General features: G+C 44.4%; 2 protein-coding genes across 22 annotated transcripts in view; both read left to right on the top strand.

The window, feature by feature from the left end:
- The window catches only part of LOC111251975 (protein Obscurin-like), a 91,790-nt gene extending 81,894 nt beyond the window's left edge, over window positions 1-9,896 (top strand). For 14 of the 15 annotated variants that reach the window (XM_086991488.1, XM_086991492.1, XM_086991490.1 and 11 more), the window contains 9 exons: window positions 263-1,307; window positions 1,463-2,488; window positions 2,756-2,900; window positions 3,213-4,383; window positions 4,721-5,066; window positions 5,369-5,518; window positions 5,671-5,856; window positions 8,717-8,917; window positions 9,234-9,896. In XM_086991488.1, the coding sequence (XP_086847614.1) occupies window positions 263-1,307; window positions 1,463-2,488; window positions 2,756-2,900; window positions 3,213-4,383; window positions 4,721-5,066; window positions 5,369-5,518; window positions 5,671-5,856; window positions 8,717-8,738 (4,091 nt within the window). In that variant the 3' untranslated portion in view covers window positions 8,739-8,917; window positions 9,234-9,896. The remainder of the gene's footprint in view (window positions 1-262; window positions 1,308-1,462; window positions 2,489-2,755; window positions 2,901-3,212; window positions 4,384-4,720; window positions 5,067-5,368; window positions 5,519-5,670; window positions 5,857-8,716; window positions 8,918-9,233) is intronic. The other variant, XM_086991489.1, reaches the window with a different exon arrangement.
- Window positions 9,897-16,063: 6,167 nt separating this feature from the next.
- Window positions 16,064-18,704, top strand: part of LOC111251626 (uncharacterized) — a 123,791-nt gene continuing 121,150 nt past the window's right edge. For 3 of the 7 annotated variants that reach the window (XM_086990585.1, XM_086990588.1, XM_086990586.1), the window contains exon 1: window positions 16,080-17,525. In XM_086990585.1, the coding sequence (XP_086846711.1) occupies window positions 17,490-17,525 (36 nt within the window). In that variant the 5' untranslated portion in view covers window positions 16,080-17,489. Of the gene's footprint in view, window positions 17,526-18,704 lie in introns of all 7 variants that reach the window. The other 4 variants (XM_086990584.1, XM_086990589.1, XM_086990587.1 and 1 more) reach the window with 4 other exon arrangements.

Here is an 18,704-nt window from a genome sequence, read left to right as displayed (position 1 = left end):
GTTTTCGAATTCCGGGTTTCAGCTAAGGTTTTATAACTGGCGCTGATTACTAGGTTCCTATCTACTTCACACCATATCGAATTCGTTTCATATATTCGTTTACAACAATAACCTAAATATATATATATATATATATATATATATATATAGGTTATTGTAGATAGCAGCGCTGTGTGCCGTTATGTTCCTTTTCGATCACTGTTCGTAGTTTAGTTAAAGGTTGTCAACTCGCTGTGTATCGTCGTTAACGATCGTTATGCAGGCGTTCCCCCAGCCACGGATGCGCCAGATATCATTCGGATGACAGACTATGACTGCACTCTTCGCTGGAAGCCGTCCGTTCCGAAAGGTCCTCGAATACCTGTAACGTATCGTGTGGAGATGTGTGACCACCCTGGAGGTGCATGGAAGCCCTATGCATCCGGCATTAAAGATACTACCACTGATGTGAAGGGACTGCGGCCTGGTCAGGATTATCAGTTCCGTGTCCTTGTAGAAAGCAAGCATGGCCTTAGCGAACCTTCGGTACCGGTTACTGCTCACAGGAGCAAGCTAGTAGAAAAGGAAGATCGGCCCGAGAAAGAGTTCATACCAAAAGATATTGACCTCGGTCATGGACTAGATAAGGAAGGAGTTGCACCTTATTTTGTCCGCAAAGAGGAGGAAGTCATGTTCGGCGTTAAAGGACGTCCGGTTAGTATTGAGTTCTGGGTGTACGGACTTCCCCATCCCCAGTGCACATGGTTCTTCAAGGAGCAGAAAATTGAGTCTGGTGGACGTTACGAGAAGCTCCAGGATCGTAACGGTCAAGTATTGCTATGCATCAATCGTATGCAAGAAGATTGCGAAGGAGTTTATACCTGTAAAGCTCTGAATGAACATGGCGAGGCGACGAAATCAATCCAGGTCAAGCTTGCGGAAGAGCCGCAGTTCACCAAACGGCTGGAGTATACTACCGTTTTGTTGCGCAAGAGTGGCGTATTGAGCTGCCGCTGCATAGGCAAGCCATACCCACATATCAGATGGTATAAGGATTGGCAGCCGATTGCTACATCGGGTCGTATTCAGATCAGTTGGGAAGAACCTGATCTGTGCACGATGAAACTCGATGATTCGATCATGCGTGATGCCGGCCTTTATTCATGTAAGGCGACTAATATCGCCGGCGACGCTACTTGCTCGGCAACGGTGATCATTGAAGAGGAGGAAGAACTCTATGATCTGTCGACGTATAAGGCTCCTCGGGTCGTGCGTTCTAAGACGAAGCCGCTCAGCGATTACTACGACCTTGGAGATGAACTTGGACGGTAAGTATATCATACCTCTTGACGATGACCGAGTATTTAATTTACCTATATGATAGCTCATGACATATCTTCAGGGTGTATATTCACTTATAAAGTGGAAACAGAAGCAGTGGCAATAGTCATATGTTATGTTTTTGTACCTATAAACATTTTAGCGGAACGCAAGGAATCACTTATCATGCCGTTGCGCGTGCCACGGGTAACTCATACGCTGCTAAAGTGATGAAACATACGGATCCGCAGTTTAGAACGTGGATGAAGAACGAAATGGATATGATGAACCAGCTTGCACACCCCAAATTGTGCCGTATGTGGGACGTGTTTGAGTCGCAGGACTCGATGACACTGATCATGGATCTCTGCGGAGGAGGTGAGCTGCTTAGCAATATCATCCACCGAGGAGGTGTGACAGAGGGCCAAATCGCCAATTTCATCCGCCAGACCCTGCAAGGTTTGGATTACATGCACCAGCGAGGTATCGCGCATCTTGGCCTCACCCTTGGTGATCTTCTTGTCGCTCGTGTCAATGCTGATGACATCAAGATTAGCGACTTTAGTTTGGCTACACGCATTCATAACGACAGGAACTTCATCCAGGAATACGGACATCCAGAGTACGTAGCCCCAGAATTGGCCAAAAAGGAGCCAGCCACCCTAGCATCGGACATGTGGAGCGTCGGTGTTATCACTTACATTTTACTCAGCGGTGTCTCACCTTTTCTAGGAGAGCATGATCGTGAAACACTGTCTAATATCAAGGACGGGAAGATGAATTTCCTGCCCGAAGGATTTGATGGCGTATCCGATGACGCACGCGATTTCGTTGCTAAACTTATGGTGTTCGAGCCCGATGGGCGTTTGAACGTAAAGCAGGCTCTCAACCATCCTTGGTTGAAGATGGCTGATCTGCCAGACCGGGGCCCGAAACTTTCTAATCTCGAACGCCTCCTGGATTACCAGGAAAAATGGAGGAAATGGTACGCTAATGCTAACTGTCGCACCTGCTTCCGTAGGCGTACACTCGAATCATGCTTCTATGACCCAAGCAAGATGATCTACCCCCCAGGCGAACCTTCTATGTTCCCTGAGACTCCGGCGCGCAAACAACACGTCGTACCCTCGTTCGACAACGACCGCAAGAAACGAGGCTACGATACCGAAAACTTCAAAAACGAATCGAAGTAGGTCACGCAACATTATCATTATTTATTAAATCTAATATATTTAACTCACTAAATTGAGGATGGATGAACCAAAAATGCTGCAACGATATCTGCCCAATGTGAAATCAACCAAGCTTTGTTTGTAAAGCTCTTACCCCTCCAAAGTCATTGAACGATATCGATGGACGTAATAGATTTTATGATATAACAGAATCAGAGTGCGATATCCATTACAAGGTCTCTAAAAGACATTTATGCTACTTTGTGCCCAAATCCTGAAACCAGTTACGCCCAAGGACCGGACACCTATTTGCTACAGCTGCGTGATACAGACTTCCCATTGCGTTTGCGTCAATACATGAAGGTTGGTGTGGCCCGAAGCCCCAGCCTCGCCGAAAGCTTACGTGGACAACACTGGGGAGGATCAGACGTTAGTAGTTCTTATTTAAACGATCAACAGTCGCGCAAATATTCACTTTAATCTTGCCTTAATATATTCTTTTAATCGTAAAAACCAAAATGGGACTCTCTAGTGTACACTTTATAGCTTAATGATACACAGATTTAATTTCATATGTACAGTGTGTGCTATCATGGCAAGCTAGACTCGATCTCTCGTTACTCCTAACGTTATATATTTTATTCAAGTTCATTTAGTTCTTTAAAACTAGTATGTAGCATCAAATAAGAACCTCTATCTGAAATTATGGATAGCTTTGAGTTTGCCATTTTTTTGTTACAGATCTTTGCTCGTGGTCAGGAGCGTGAGCATATCTATCCTCAAGTTGTGATTCGCGAAAGGCGAAAGTTCTACGATATGATGGATGAGGAGATCGACGACGAAAAGAAAGGCGGAGACGATCACAAATCAATCATGCTCCGTCTCAACAAGGAGGTCGGTGCTGTTGGTTACATTAAGAACGAAACTGACGCTGTTCGCAATAATGCGTGGCGTTTCCGTGGGGTAACCCGGGAACAGGCTATAGGCACTCTACCGTTTTTCCGCGAAAAAATTGACGATGCCGTGATTATGGATAATAACAATGTGAGCTTCCATGCGGTTGCTGTCGGAATCCCAGCTCCTCAGTTCACCTGGTTCCGTAACGATTGTCCACTAATACCCACGTCTCGTATCAAGATTGATACTAATGAAGCTGCTGGCATTTCGACGTTAACCCTGGCACCAGGTATGGCCTATGACGCGGGCGTGTTCAAATGCGTTGCACGGAATGCCTCGGGCACTGCTGTATGCCGAGCCCGTCTTCGAATAGGAGATATCCCTGGAAGACCGGCTGCACCCAGGGTGGTTCAAGCCACAGCGAGACAAATGTATATCGAGTGGAACGCTCCTCGTCAGGAAAATAATGCTCGCACGTTATACTTTACTCTTGAGTACAAGCTGGCAACGGCCGCAGAATGGACCAAAATCCCAGAAAAGATCACCAATGAGTTCTACATCCTTGAGGATCTTATTCCTGCCACGAAGTACGAGTTCCGAGTAATAGCGACAAATTTGTTTGGTAACTCCGTCACGTCGGATGCCTCAAAGTCTGTGGCCACCGAAGCGGCAGATAGCACTAACAAAATCAAGCTTAGCCCAACCCACAGCTACCAGCAGGTACAAACCACCGATATCGCCGTCGGATCAGCTCCCGTTCATGACTATTCTCGCGAGCAGAATCCGATCGAACTGAAAACCTCGGATATCAAGAACGATTACAACTTTTCAGCTGAACTGTGCTCCGGTCGGTTTTCAGTTGTCATGTCGGGTACGGTGAAGGCCAACAATCGCTTGATCGCAGTAAAAGCCGTCAAGAATGGCAGGCACGAATATGATATGTTGAAAGGACTTGTACATAGAAACATTGTCTACCTAGAAGACGCCTACCAGGCCGGGGATGTAACCATGCTGGGTGAGTTCACTGAATGCTGGGTGTGAAGCTTCACAGCAAACTTTCAATTGAATTTAGATAATTTTCGTCACGACAGTTCGAAATATTCAAGAATTTTAACTTACCTATTTTTTTTTTTTTTTTTTTAATATTTATCCCGAATGCCACGCTCGTTTACATCTAATATTAATAAGATACTTAATTAACAATTTTCGAAATACACAGGACGATTTCTATGCAAGACTTGAACTTGTCCTGAGTGCCACTAACTGCGTCACTCAGCTAACGTTCATCACTAAGCAACTAGAGTAGTTTGCTTACATTAGCAGGCACATTATTAATACTTATTGTTTTACAGTCATGGAGCGCCTGTCAATGAACATTTTGGCTTTCCTAACGCTACGGAACACCTATAGTGAAGACCAGGTATCGCGAATAATGAAACAGGTCTTCGACGCTCTTGAGTATCTTCACTTCAAGGGGCTTGTCTATTGCAACGTTGAACCTGACTCAGTTTGTGTGACCGACGGCCAGTCATGTATAGTCAAACTGGTTGACTTTGGATCAACCCACGCTGTGCCCAAAGAAGGTGCCCGTATCGTTGTGGACTGCGAACCTGAATATATGGCGCCGGAAGTGGTGCACGGTGAACTGGTGACGTATGCTGCAGATGTGTGGAGCGCCGGTGTCCTTATGTACATCCTGTAAGTTACTTGTAATGCAGTATTATCGTAAAGCATTCAGCTTAAAGCGTACAAGAGTTTTGGCTATTTCTGTTGTCATTATATACATTCGTCGTATAGTGCAGCTACTAGATATATGTTTATAACCTCTAGAAGTTGAAGTGAAAAAAGTTGCGCTATATAATTACAATCCGCTTTACAAATCTTACACAAAGAGGGGTAGACGATAATTTCACACGAAAAGAAGAGCTAGTCTGTGTCGCTGATTGGCTTTTGTCGCGCAAGTTACTCAATAGTATTGGACCTGTGCATTTAAATTCCAGTCTGTCCGGCCTTTCGCCGTTCCTAGGACAAACAGAAGCTGAAACACGTGAAAATGTCACAATGGTACGCTTCCACTTTGAGCATATTTACCACGAATGCTCGTCTGAAGCGACGAAGTTCCTTATCCAGGTCTTCAAGAAGTGTCCCATGTGAGTATCAGCATTTATCACTATGATGCATACTAACTCAAAATACTTATATACTGAGTACTTACATTTTGAGTGATGACTTTCTATGTACGATTGATAGCAGTAATTGTATATAGCGGTACGAAACAATCAGCGTTGTATTCTGTCTATAGGAAACGTGCCACGATCGAGGAATGTTACGAGAATCGCTGGATGCTTCCTTCGGAATATATGTTGCGTAAGAGGGAGGCGTGCGTATTCAAGTCGGAAAAGTTAACGAAGTTCGCTCAAAGTTATGAGAGAGCCAAACGCAATCGGGACAACGCCTGTCAAATGCTCAGTAGCTTTGGACTCAACAGGTATGTAAGTCTAGCAAACTCCCTGTCCTTACCTAGATCATTTCTAGCAATAAAATTTTGCCTTATGATGAATCATCCGCGAGCACAGAAAGGCGTGCGATGCTTACAAAGTATCACACTAATTGTACGACAATGTGTCAATGGTTTTTTGGTCGTTTTCAACGTTCTATTTGACTTTACCACTAATAAAAGGCACAGCATCAATGGGAGCACAAAAAATTTCAAGACACAACATATGCGTCTATTTATCGGAGAATCATCGGACTGTGTCGTGATTATAGTGACACTCAAGGGACTCGATGATAATGTGACGACAATAATGAGTTCTGAGGTGGCAGAGCTGACTATAACGGGCATGCCTTTATTATATATATATATAAAACTGCAACTATATATATATATGTTACAGTTTTCATATTACAAACATACCTAACTCTGTGTGCAGTATATTTTTGCCAACGGGCAAAAACTATGGAAAAAAAACAAAACAATAAAAACGCGCTGAATCTTTGTTATCACTTGTGCGTGTGTGTGTCTGTCTGTCTGTCTGCCTGCCTGCCTGCCTATTTGCATGGGTGCTCCCATTTAGTTGCTCTTTTCGCCTAAAAAGGATGTCTTCAACTAATGCCCCTAGTCTTTTCTGCTAAAGAGTCCCCCAGCTCTTTGCGGGTCTTAATGCCGGTGCCAATATATCGTTCGTGTCAATTTTGCCAACGCGGACGGCCCAACAGTCCGTCAGTATTGATGCATATCGACGTAGCGTGGACGAGTTCATGCTGTCCGCTTCAGTCAAGCGGGTCTCAGCAGCGGCCTCCCTTGGCCGCTGGACACGTCACCTTGCCAACGGCAGTAGCGGCTGAGGCAAGAGCTGTATAGCGGCCGGTTGAGAGCGTCTTTAGCGACAACGTCGGGAGGGGGGGAGTCTATCTATATAATGCGTTTGGCTCACACCGAGTCAACGTTTTATGATGACGCTGGCTTCAAAATGTTTGTGGTAGCATAGTGTGGCCTTTGCATCTCGACGATAGCGTGTGATTTTGAAGCCCATGGCAATGTTTCACCAGCTTGCTGGTCCTTTCTATTTATTAACTTCGTGTGAGAGTATACCAGGACGATTATACAGTTCTGGTAAGGATTCTTGAGGTCTTTTATGCCCTGGCTGTATCATTTGCTAGTCGATCTCGTTCGTCGACGTTTCTGAGACTAGCGCCCCTTACAGCATCAGCAACAGTCTCAGTCCCCTTTAGTAACACCTCTTTTCCTTACCTGTGCCAGTGATAATGCTGCAGGTAGTGCGGCTGCGTCCTTAATTGCGAGCCGCCTCATCTATTGCGCTTAATGACGCGAATTGGTCTACCGCCATCGGCGACAGTTTCCTCGCCACGATTTCCTTAGTCCACACTCAGTCGTCCACAAAGTCGCCCACATTAGAACCTCAGCTGCTGGGGCAACAACTAGTGCTGCTATTGCCGAGTGGCTACAGTTGCTTTGTCATCATTGACGCGACACCGTCGATGGTGATGAAGAAGCCGAACAGTGTCGAAGCGTCGAATGACAGCAGCTGTCAATGACTTCACCGGACTTCATTTTCCACTAGTAGTTCGTCGTCTTTTTCTCCATCTCCTTTTTACCTTGTCGTTGCCGTTCGTTGTTATTGTCGTCGCTACTACCGTTGTTATGTCCCGCGCTGCTTCTTCTTGCCACTTTGCATGATAATGGGCACCGCGCATTATCGACAGCAATACCGACTTCATACATACATATATAGAGAGAGAGAGAGAGAGGGGGGTTCGTTCGCCGCCTTCTATTTTACAGTGCTACTGATGTAGATGTGGATGCTATTTGATGATAATGATGGCCGGTCTCTTACTTCAGCTTGGTCTGTCCGTTTGCCTACCTGCCTGCCTGTCTGTCTGTCTGTCTGTCTGTCTGCCTGCCGGTCTGTCTCTCTGACCGATAGTGATATGAAGACCCGAAACCGAAAAGGCCAATGAGAAGGAGGGGGTGGTGATGGCCGAAACAGTGGTGATAATGTTGCCCACTATACACTAGTACTGCTATTATTAGTATTATCAGTCAGGCCAAACGAAGTGTTTCGTCGCTTGTGAGCGGAAGGAGCGGCGACACAGTTGTTGTTGATGATGACGATGATGGTCTTACCTCGCCTGTTGATTGCAATGGATGTTGCCAAAACAAAAATGATCAGGAGACTCGGAGAGAGAGAGAGAGAGAGAGAGAGGCAACCACAGAAGCGCTTATTGTTCATTATTTTCTTACATTTATTATTATCATCATTATTCTTCTATTATTATCAGTTCTAAGAGCGAAAGCTAATGAATGCGTAGCGAGTTGGCGCGGTTCAATGAAATATGCCGATTAGAAAAGAGCTAAGGGAAAAAGAGGGAGGGTCAACAAACCGAAGTTGAGCTGAAGAAAATTGACTCGCTGACGAAGACAGCTTTTCTTTGAAATACAGAAGGGACAAGCGAGAAGATACACGACTTGTTGCATTACAACACTGTTCGATGTGGCCCAGCAGTTTGCATTCGAAAATGCGGGAAGATATTGTTGCAGGTTGTGACTGACGTACGAGCTGGACGGCGGAGGTTATTCTCAGACATTACACAAGCCAATTTCCACTCGGGATGGAAACTGATCTTGGAACCAAAAATTATTCCAACCGCGCTTCAATCATCAAACATGGCACGCTTATTAATCCTTGTGTATAAAAATTGCTAGTTATTCCCAGTTGTAAGTTAAACTCTCAGAACATTATTCTCATTGTTGCAGCTACTCGAACAATTTTTCCATTCGTCGTAGCGATTTCATTATTCTTTCTATTATTTTTTTCCGTTTACAGGATCACGAGCCCCGAAGCTTAGAACGACTAATGCGAAAAAAAAAAAAAAAAAAAACACATTCAAGACGTTTAGAGGCTCATTGGGGTCCCATACTAACCACTGCCTGGCACAGCTCTCTGTTGGCAGCTTTAGCATAGACGGCGACATCGGCGACCGCTCCGATGAAGACCTATCGCTGCAGTGTTATCTTCAGGTGTTGTGTAAGCTACCTCAAACCATGCCATCCATCCCTTGCTTTTGTCACAAAGAAACAATGTCAGTTGTATTGTTTAACATTAACAAATAGCAGTCCGGTGAAATGGTCCGCGTTCTTCGTCCGGGGAATTAATTTAAATGCTGTTATTATTATTATGTAAGCTAAACTGTTCCCGATACGAAGGAACATATCCACTGAATGCGTCTCGGTGCTAAAGCCAATCCATGAAAATTTATTTTTCACTACCCCCGTCCCGTCTATGAGAAATGCTTAGCCCCAACGTAAACGTGGTTCTGTGCCTGGCGGCAATTCTTTTTCAGTTGAGCACTAATCCGCCTGATCCAGGCCAACCTGGAAAATTGCGCCACTTGTTTCGCTACTGCTGAGATCGTTTTACCAGACCGATGAGGTGGACCCGCCTTCGAGGCCTGCTGCAATTTCGGAGTCGAGCTGCGTGCGTCGTTGCCGTCTTCTGTCAAGTCGATGATTAAGTTGACCGAACTTTATGATATAATAACCTCCATTTGTTAAGCACTATGCCGCTTCATGGTCTTAGATAATAATTAGACAAAAAGCAGCTGATTTAGGTACCTCCTTAGATTGTGAGAGAACAAGCAAAAGGTTTTTCACGATTGTTTTGCAGTGTATCTGTACACAATTTTCAGCCACCGTAAAGTTGCTTAGTATGGGCGCGATCCAATAACGGAACTGTGAAGGATGGCCTGATCGGAACGAGAAAACACGGCCAGATGAACGGAACAACGGCCCTTTAAGGCAGCAATGAAAATCTGACGCTACATGACTGTAAATAGACTTTTAGCGAACTAGGTAATCAGAACAGCTCCTCAGGAGCAATGAAAGCGGCGAGTGGGATAATGCCGACAATATTGACGATATTTATCATGAAAATAACCAGGCTGACGGCACAAACCGTTACAGATTCGCATGACGTTGTACTTACAATAAAAAGCTATTACTGAAAATACTTTGTTTTCATTATTCTTGGAAATGTTTTTTGATGATAAGCCAAACTCCTAGACTAGAAATGATCTTCTCGTTCAGGATCGATAGTCGATCGTGTTTCGTTAGACTACCTCACCGAGTGAAAGACTGGATACTCGTGCCGTGTACCGTATGCTGAATCAATACCTTGCGGATGTGACATTGACGCGTTACCGGCACAATACGCTGGGTCGATCACCTTCCTGAGCTCCAAACGTTGCCTGATGTTTATTTCACGTCTCAGGAACGGACGTGAGGTAGAAGGCGAAGTACGATAGAGACTGAGCTCAGACAAACCGAAAAAGGGTTTGGTTCATTTATTATCTATACTTCATTCAATATCGAATACTCAGATGCGTTGCCCCTCAAGCAGCGCTCAATGGCAATGTTCCGGTGCATTAATGTGCGCTATCGGATGTCCAGTTTTTGAGATGTAGATTATTATTATTATTATTATGATCCGTTATTTGCAACCCATCCAATGAATATAGATCGAACATAGTCTATTACCACATAAAATATTGATCGATTGTTTGATGCTGTTCTTATTACAAAAAGGAAGATTGGAGATTGACCTACTATTGCTACAAGCCAGTTACTCGTCATTACGAATGTCATCATTTCGTCCATTTTGTCATAATTAAAATTCAATGATGCCTTTAGGCACATTAATAATTCAAAAATATTAATTCTTCGCTATAAATCTGTCGCTTTACAAAGAAAAAAAAAGAAAAAAAGCAAACGTATCGTAAAAGCGTGGTTAGTCATCCATCTCATGTCAGTTAGTTTCTTCCATATTTCGTCAAACGCGCTGGGATCAGCCGTCAGCGGCCCAGGACGATTCTCTTTTTTATCGGATTCCTTATTTTTCCAGAACGATTAGTCTCGGATAGGGCTTTCACCAGGTGCAACCGGCAATGCCTGTTTGGGTTCTGGTACAGTTGATTAACCTGGAAGGTCTGGAACGGAGCAGCTGGCGTGAGCTATCTAACCTAGTAGGGGGGATTAATTTTTAGCGATAGACAACCGCCAGTGTAAGAAAATTAAGGGCTGCACTAGTGTTAAACGAATCTGCAAAGGGTACGTCTAACAGCTGCAGTCGACAATACGAGAGTGTAAAAATTGTCACCCACCTAACGAATACGTGAACAACATTACTTTTGCCAACTACAAAAATAAATATACGCAGAGGCCTAAGGCACACTGATAAAAATTAAGGCGTAGTGAACATAATAGTTAACTCGATCGCTCAATGACTATGCCATAAAATATCCACTCTGGCCATTGTGTGATGATTATATGGCAGAGTATAACGAATAGGAGTATGATGAGGCAGTCCATCGAGCGGATGCTTTTCGATGACACGTGTTTACGTTCCATCATAAAAGAATCGGGACTGTTGATGATCATTGCTAAGGGGTTGCCTTATGCGGCGTTCTGTCTGATTATTCATTCATTTGTGTTCTTTTTTTCATTGTACATCGATTGTGGAATTATATCCATGACCAGAGCACTCACTGGAGGACCGAGTTTTCTTTCGCTAAGAAGCTAGATCGGATTGGCCCTCTGCCTGGACTAAAACTTGATGCAGTTTCTTGCGATACCAGCTACGGTCGTTTTGGAGGTGCCTTACTGCAGATTACAAACAAGAAGATTTTCTATACACCGACCCACTCCCGTTGAGATACTTTAATAATAATACTGTTAGAGTGTGAAGAACGTGCTAGCGCTTCTCTCAGTTCAACTTCCTTAATAGACCCGCATTAATAATGTACATAGATATGACAGCACTATGTCAAAATTTAGCCGTCGGAAGATCTATTTCTGAATTCAGTGACTTCAATTTGGGTAAGTCTTCTTAAACTCGCAGTAAAGTGCCTTTCTACACCAGCTTACCAAGAATATCCATATATAAACCACTTAATATGGCCTGAATGTAAAAATCGCTTTTTATAGCCATTCAGTTCGATTTAACTAGCGTATGGCATAGCTTGTACACAAGGGCCCTTTATAAAAACGAATACTAATATGAAACATAAGCGGGCCTGATCCAAAACACTGGTCCGCATGTTTTAATACATGCCACAGCGCCAAAAAAAAGTTGTAAGGGGGCCAAGTTTTTAGCTGGCGCTACAGCAGGGCCAATTATGCTGTAGAAGATGATGCCAATGCCCCTGACGGCGGTAAGGCGACACGATGACGCGAAGTGAAACAGGGCAGTTCGGATCGCGAAAAGGGGGTAGCGTGCGCATTTTTCGTTTTATTGCTGGCAAATAATCGGCGTAGCAATAGACGATAAAATTACCTTTGATGTTTTAGCCTAACATGATCGAACGGCCAATCATAACTGGGGGGATTGGTTCATTTGTTGAATCAACAATGTTAATGGTGTAAAAAACTTCTCTGAATCTATCATGGGCATCAATGAGTAAATGATGGTCCACGTAGAAAAATATAGCCATTTGTTAACATCTACACGGCATGCGCCTGTTCCCTTGAGGGCTGGTTACTTATGTAATTGTTGTTTGGTGATTTTATAAGCACTGTATAGGTGTCCTAGTGACGTGTGAATAATTTAATGTAAGAATGTACTTGATGTCGAAACATGTGTGACTGCAACATACATATATATATATATATATATATATATATATATATATATATATATGTACAACATACAACATACAAACATGCATGGAACACGTAATAAAGCAGTACCCATTACGAACATAACCGCGATCGGCCTGCAGTGTCCAACGACAATGATGACAGTAAAAACAATTATATATGTATTGTACAATAAAACTACTGAATAATTATGAATGAAGCTACACTCGCACTGCCCCATTCTGAAACCTATCGTTATTTCTTTCATACATGTCACTAAACCTCATCGTCTAGCAAAAAAAAAGCATGGACGTTGGCTGCGATCATAATAGCAGTAATAATAATAGAAGCGAGTCAGCAATGACGGCTGATCCTCGCACACAAACGCACATTCAAGAAGTCACACAGGCTACCAGAGCACTGCTGGGCAATCTACAATATAGGATCGCTCCGTTACACCATAAACGGCGTAACTAACGCAGATTACAGACACGCCAGAATAAACAACAGCAGAACAGGCCGTTGTTGCCTGTGTTTTTTAATGGTTGAGTCCCTTGAGTTCTCTCGCACTGCTCACTCTCTTTCTGTCTCTCATTCAGTCTGATCTACTGAACGCGAGCTCCTTGACTATTTGGTTTAACATGTTTGCTCCCTTCAGATTTTCTGCTGTTCGCAAAAAAGCGACTCCTGCTCTGACCCCTAGTGGTCGTCGTCGTCGACGGCTTCGGCGTTGCCTTTTTTTCGCTTTTCCTGAATTCGGATTTATGTTTCGAGAGGGAGGACTCTGCTCCGGCCAAGAGAAGAGGAGGGAAGCCTGTGCTCGATCGGAGTGAGGCGCCCAAACGCCGGAATAGCGCCGTTTGAAGTTTTCGTTGTTATTTCTTTATTCGTTCGTTGGCTCGTTTTTGAAGTTATCATCATTGCGTCCATTCTGCCGCTGCGAACAAAAGCTATTCGATGATCATAAATCGAAAAGCAGTCAAAGACGCTGGAGAAAACGCTCAGGGCAGGCACCTGCCGTTATTGTGGACCGAATTTCGATGACGGCGGCATAGGTTATGCGCGCCTGCCCACCGTGCCGTGTCATAACGTTCGATGGATAGCTTTTTTGGAGGCGGTCAAGTCAAAAACTTCGTGTTTTTATAGATATTGTAGTTTTATTTTTTGTCTGCAGCAGGCCTAGTTGGGGGCGAAGGGGGTTCAATTAAATGATGAGCAGAGAAAGAAGCTCTGATCTGGTTTTCTCGCTTGAAAATAACTATTGGCTTTGTTGTCTACTTTCTAATGGTTCTACAATTATATGTAAAGACGCATTCGTACAAATATGTTTACCGAATATTACTTCGATACTTCGGACAGCAGGGCTGATAAAAAGGAAAAACGTAAACAAAAAGCACAGAGATGAGACAAAAATCATACAAGGATCTAACATGAAATCTTTAAAGCGGTGCAGGATGCCGCCACATTTTTCGTTTCGCTTTTGCGTAGAGGCCTGCATACAAGGCAGTAGACCTAGTTGAACAAGTATCTAATGGGTCTCATTTCCTAGCAGGTAGCATTGGGGATACATCCATCGTTTTGAATTTGAGTAGGCGACTTTTGCAGACTAAAGCAATTCTGTTTATAACTAATACAGTGTGACTGACACTGAATTCGCTGAATATTAAATATTGATAAATTATATCGAAAACAGGTAACGTGTTGGGCACGCATTCTCCCTGAATTGTCACCAGAGTATCTCATGTTCAGTGGTCCTCTTTCAATTTATTTTTGTCCTATTGCCAAAAGCAAGCAGATGCATTATAGGTACAATCTAATGTGTTATACCTTATAGAAGCTTTTCTTGTCTTCTTCTTGACTTCTCTGACAACGATAATATGGATATCGGTTTTATCAAATCGTCTCTTTTGCTGATACAACCATGGTGATTCAATAATCATTACACTTGGGTGTCCGCATTGGCCATAATCGACGCTGGATCAGCAATTTTCGATCTAATCTGGCCGCCCCCGCCCTCCATCATACGCCATTGGTTTACATTTATTGGCGTCGTTGGCACCGTCGCAGTCTACATGAACATGAACGGCGTGTGTAAAAACACACGGCCGGCCGACTGACGTGATAACCCCTCCACATGCCAAAGACGTATATTTGTGGGTGCATCTATTTGATCGTTTCTTTCCGTATAATTTTTTAAATAATAATAATAATAATAATAAATATATTACAACAGATACCACCCAACAATTAGCTTAGATTGTAGCTCAGTCAAGACAATCTACATGCCACAGACGTTTTTTCGGACGACGCCGACCGCTTTAGTTCCCGGCAGACGCATATAATCTCCAATCACGTCTTTCTCTGTCACTGTTTTATGCCTTACAACGAATCTGTATTAGAAACAAAAAAAGCAAAGAAAGAGCTTTTTTATTGAGTTTTATGCTCACCGAAAACTTTTTTTCGTTTCTTCACAGGTTTTCTCGCGCGATTTCCTCATTTCCTCCTCAGCTCCTACTCTATAGGTAGGACAAGGAAGTCGGTGTCCTACATCTGGATGTTTTCTTTCTATACGTTCCTCACGATTGCCCTCTGTTCCAACTTCTATTAATGGCAGCAGCCATTAAAGTTCTACCCATAGCTCCCTTCCCATCCAGTGATTCGCAGCAATCGGCCCGTAGCTGCGCAAACAGCCGTTGTCTATGCAACCATCGCTGCAAGCGATTTTATCTTTGCGTAGTAACGGGCAAAGAGTTGAATAACTGCCTTCATCCTTCCATTTGATTTGCCCTTCTCCCATTCACTCAAATAGAATGAAACAGAGAAGGAAGCGCAACATAACACGCATCCGAATAACGCAATTTTGCTTCATCTGACAAACCATTCTTTTCATACTCGCTTCTCCGCGCCCATCGTTCCCCCCCCACCCCCACCTCCACTTGCGTCCAGCTTGTGCTCCTTACCTCAGTTACTTGCCTACCGATCACTTGCTTCGCCGCCGCCTCAACGACCTCAGCCTTCTAGTCCTCCTTTTATTTTTCCTTTGTCCGTCTCATTAGCCCGCGCCGACGAACACCGTATTGCCCCCACTATCAAGCGCTGTTTATATTGGCCACCAGCCAGCAATCCCCTATACGGTGCGTGGCCACTCTACTACCATCGCCGCGATCACCGGCAGCACAACGGATTATCCACCGGCGACTGGCATTACGACTGATCAATTGCCTATCCCAACCAACGGCGACTATCGCGCCGCCGCAGCCGCCGCCGCCGCCGCCACGACAACGAAGCAGCGGCCCCACTGCCCCAGCGAACCACAACCAAGGGAGAATGCTGCTGCTACATCGCCGAGCTCCAAGCAGTAGAGAGCAGTTGAACGCTGAGTGATGCTGCTACAACAGTAGCAGCAACAGCGGCAGCAGCCTCAGTGCCTCCGCTGGCAGTGAAGCAGTAGCAGCGACCACTGACTGGTGGCAGTGGACGACATCAACGCATCGCAGCAAAATCAACGCAGATCTGTGCTATTAGTCGTAGGTGCGGCGGCGGTAGCGGCAGCATCGCCCCTCCGTTATTATGTCCGCGGCATCGGCCGGCTCGCTGTTGGCTGTCGACCGCCGGCGCGTCCGTTTTGATTGGGATGTAGAGGGCTCTGATGTCGTCAGCAGAGGCGGGGCCTAAGGCATCGATACTCCGCCTCCGGCGGGACCCGGCGCGGGCCGCTCACCAGAGTCACATGTGACGAGGCAGCACCGTCTAACATCAGCAGCACAGCGACGTATGAGTGCTCGAAGGCAGGCAGAGGTAGCTGTCGCGTTGATCTCCTCTGGGTAGAAGCAGGAACGAAGATCTGTCTGCTGTTACTGTTTAGCGCGGCAGACAGTAACTGTTGAAGCAGACAAGCAGACAAATCGATCGAACAGGGCTTGACTGGCTATCTGATAGTGACTAATGCAGGGTTGACAGTACCCGGAAGGAGAGAGGAACGTACCGTGAGTGGCATCGTCGAGAAAAACGGAACGTAAATACGTCAAGACAACGACGTACCTCTCGGTCATAGCCGCTGTCTGGAGTGTGCTCGTGCTGTGGTCGTGCTAGATAGCTTAAGAAATAGCTGTAAAAAAGTGTAGAATGGTTTTTCTTTCATGTAGATTGCCGTGTGCCATGTACTTGTGACCTCAAAGGATCTACCCCAAAGTTAGGGCGTGTACAACTGTCTTGGTAACTTGAAAGTGCGATCTCATTTATCGGCCAGTAAAACATAAAACTTATCGGTAGCACAATTCAATTGAAAATAGAACTAGGTCGTTTGCGCAATCGAGGTTTACTATAAAATATGTGCGATTCATGCAATCGTCAGATCCAAATTATTGTGTACATGTGTAGGTTGTGAGATTGAAGAAGAAGAGTCAACGAAACCTCTCACCCCATCTTTCGTGTACCTTTTTTTCGTCATAGGTGAAGCTGTGAAGGGGTGTGTGTGTGTGGCTGTGGAAACAGTACTCAATTCCTCGTGCATTTAAAACACGGACAAAAGGAAAGCTCTTAGAACGTGTGGAGTGGACATCCAGGACATACCGATTATCGACTCAAGTGAAACGAACGAAAAACGAGTGGCGAATGCTGGATTTATTGATAATCAAGAAACAGCCGTGCGTGCGTATGCGATTGTACGGCGATTAACGGTAACAAAACAAACTGAAATATTGAAAGTGAAAAAAGTGGCAAAAAGGCCGGTGAAGTGGCCGAGGCCCACACGACGAAAGGGTACGTATCACCGACAAAAACCGCTAGGAGATGACGACGCTCCAGGTGTAAGTGTGAACCCCAAATTTCTGTGACAGAACTCTGTCGTAGTTTACTGCACACGCCTCGCACCCTGCGCCGTGTGACGCGCCCTTTTGAAGTAAAATCGATCCCAATACTTCGTCACAATTCGCGTCAAGAACCGAGAACCCGTGCCCGCCTACAGAATGGAGTGCGCGGCAGATCTTGTCGAACAGAATATGGTAAGTACAGAAACCATAAGGTACGCTATGTAGAAAAACAAACATGAATTTGTTGTAGTTAAAAGCGCAATTGGCGTAAGCTCAAATATAACATCATACTATAGTTTGTTCCATCTAGTAACTAGTTTTCATCAAGTTGGAGTCATAGCTATTTGTTGCTGGCCTAAAGGCCTGCCTGCCTGCTCGTGTTTACATGCTTAAATTTTCTTGTAACTTGTCTAGTAATACTTTCTGTAGTATCAAAAAGTTAGATATTCGTAAGCCGAAAAAGATTTTTTATTATTTCACTTATTATTATTATTATTAAGATCACTTGTTTCAAGATTAGCTCATAATGACATGCACCAACTCAGGCAAATTGTACGTTATGTACGAATACAAAATTCCTAAGACTACAGACAGGTGTTTAACAGACCGTTTAGACTGTTCTTAATGGCATCATATTTGACTCGATAATTTTTACTAACGAAGTATATAGTAAATATAGCTGCCCTCCTCCATGCATCCAGACTGTATGTGAATAGCTTAAACCGCACTGCACGGAGGGACTAACTTATTTCGACCCATAAATTAAGGAAGCTACCATTCGTAGAACGTTCATTATTTGAACCTATCCTAAGCAGAATGAAAATCTATTATCATTAATAGAGCAACGGTACTACATTGTTCGACTGTATCAACTTCATGCCCATGATACTGCACTCATCCATGTCCGTCTTCAACTTCAACAATTAACTATCCGACCGACCTATTATAAAGGAAAAGAACTTCTAGCATTTTAGCGATTTATACGTTCGTACTACTGCTATAGCGTGTGACGATTATCGCGACAATTTCCCAGCGCATCTTTTCCACCCTCTTCCTCAGCATCGCTATCTTTCTTTGCTGGAACGGCTCAAAATATGAAGTTAAAAGCGATCATGACGGCGTTGTACGAAGCTGCTGCTAGATGGAGCTACGCTGGTCGGTAGTAGCAGCAGCCGCTAGTCGAAGTCCTTGTACCATGGCTATATCAATAGTCATGTGGTATATCATGTGGATTGTCTCATTGCGACTAACGGCTGCTAGTCAGCCCCCGTTTGAACAAATGGAACTGGACGGCAGCTCCCTTTCAGCTACTACTTACAGCCAGACACACAGAGGCTACCGAAGATTAGATTTCTTTACTTGATGACCAAG

This window comes from Varroa destructor, unplaced genomic scaffold (genome assembly GCF_002443255.2).
Source record: "Varroa destructor unplaced genomic scaffold, Vdes_3.0 BEIS01000005.1, whole genome shotgun sequence".
Taxonomy (NCBI): Eukaryota; Metazoa; Arthropoda; class Arachnida; order Mesostigmata; family Varroidae; genus Varroa; species Varroa destructor.
Note: the sequence above shows the minus strand (reverse complement) of the source record. Positions and strands in the feature narration are given on the sequence as shown.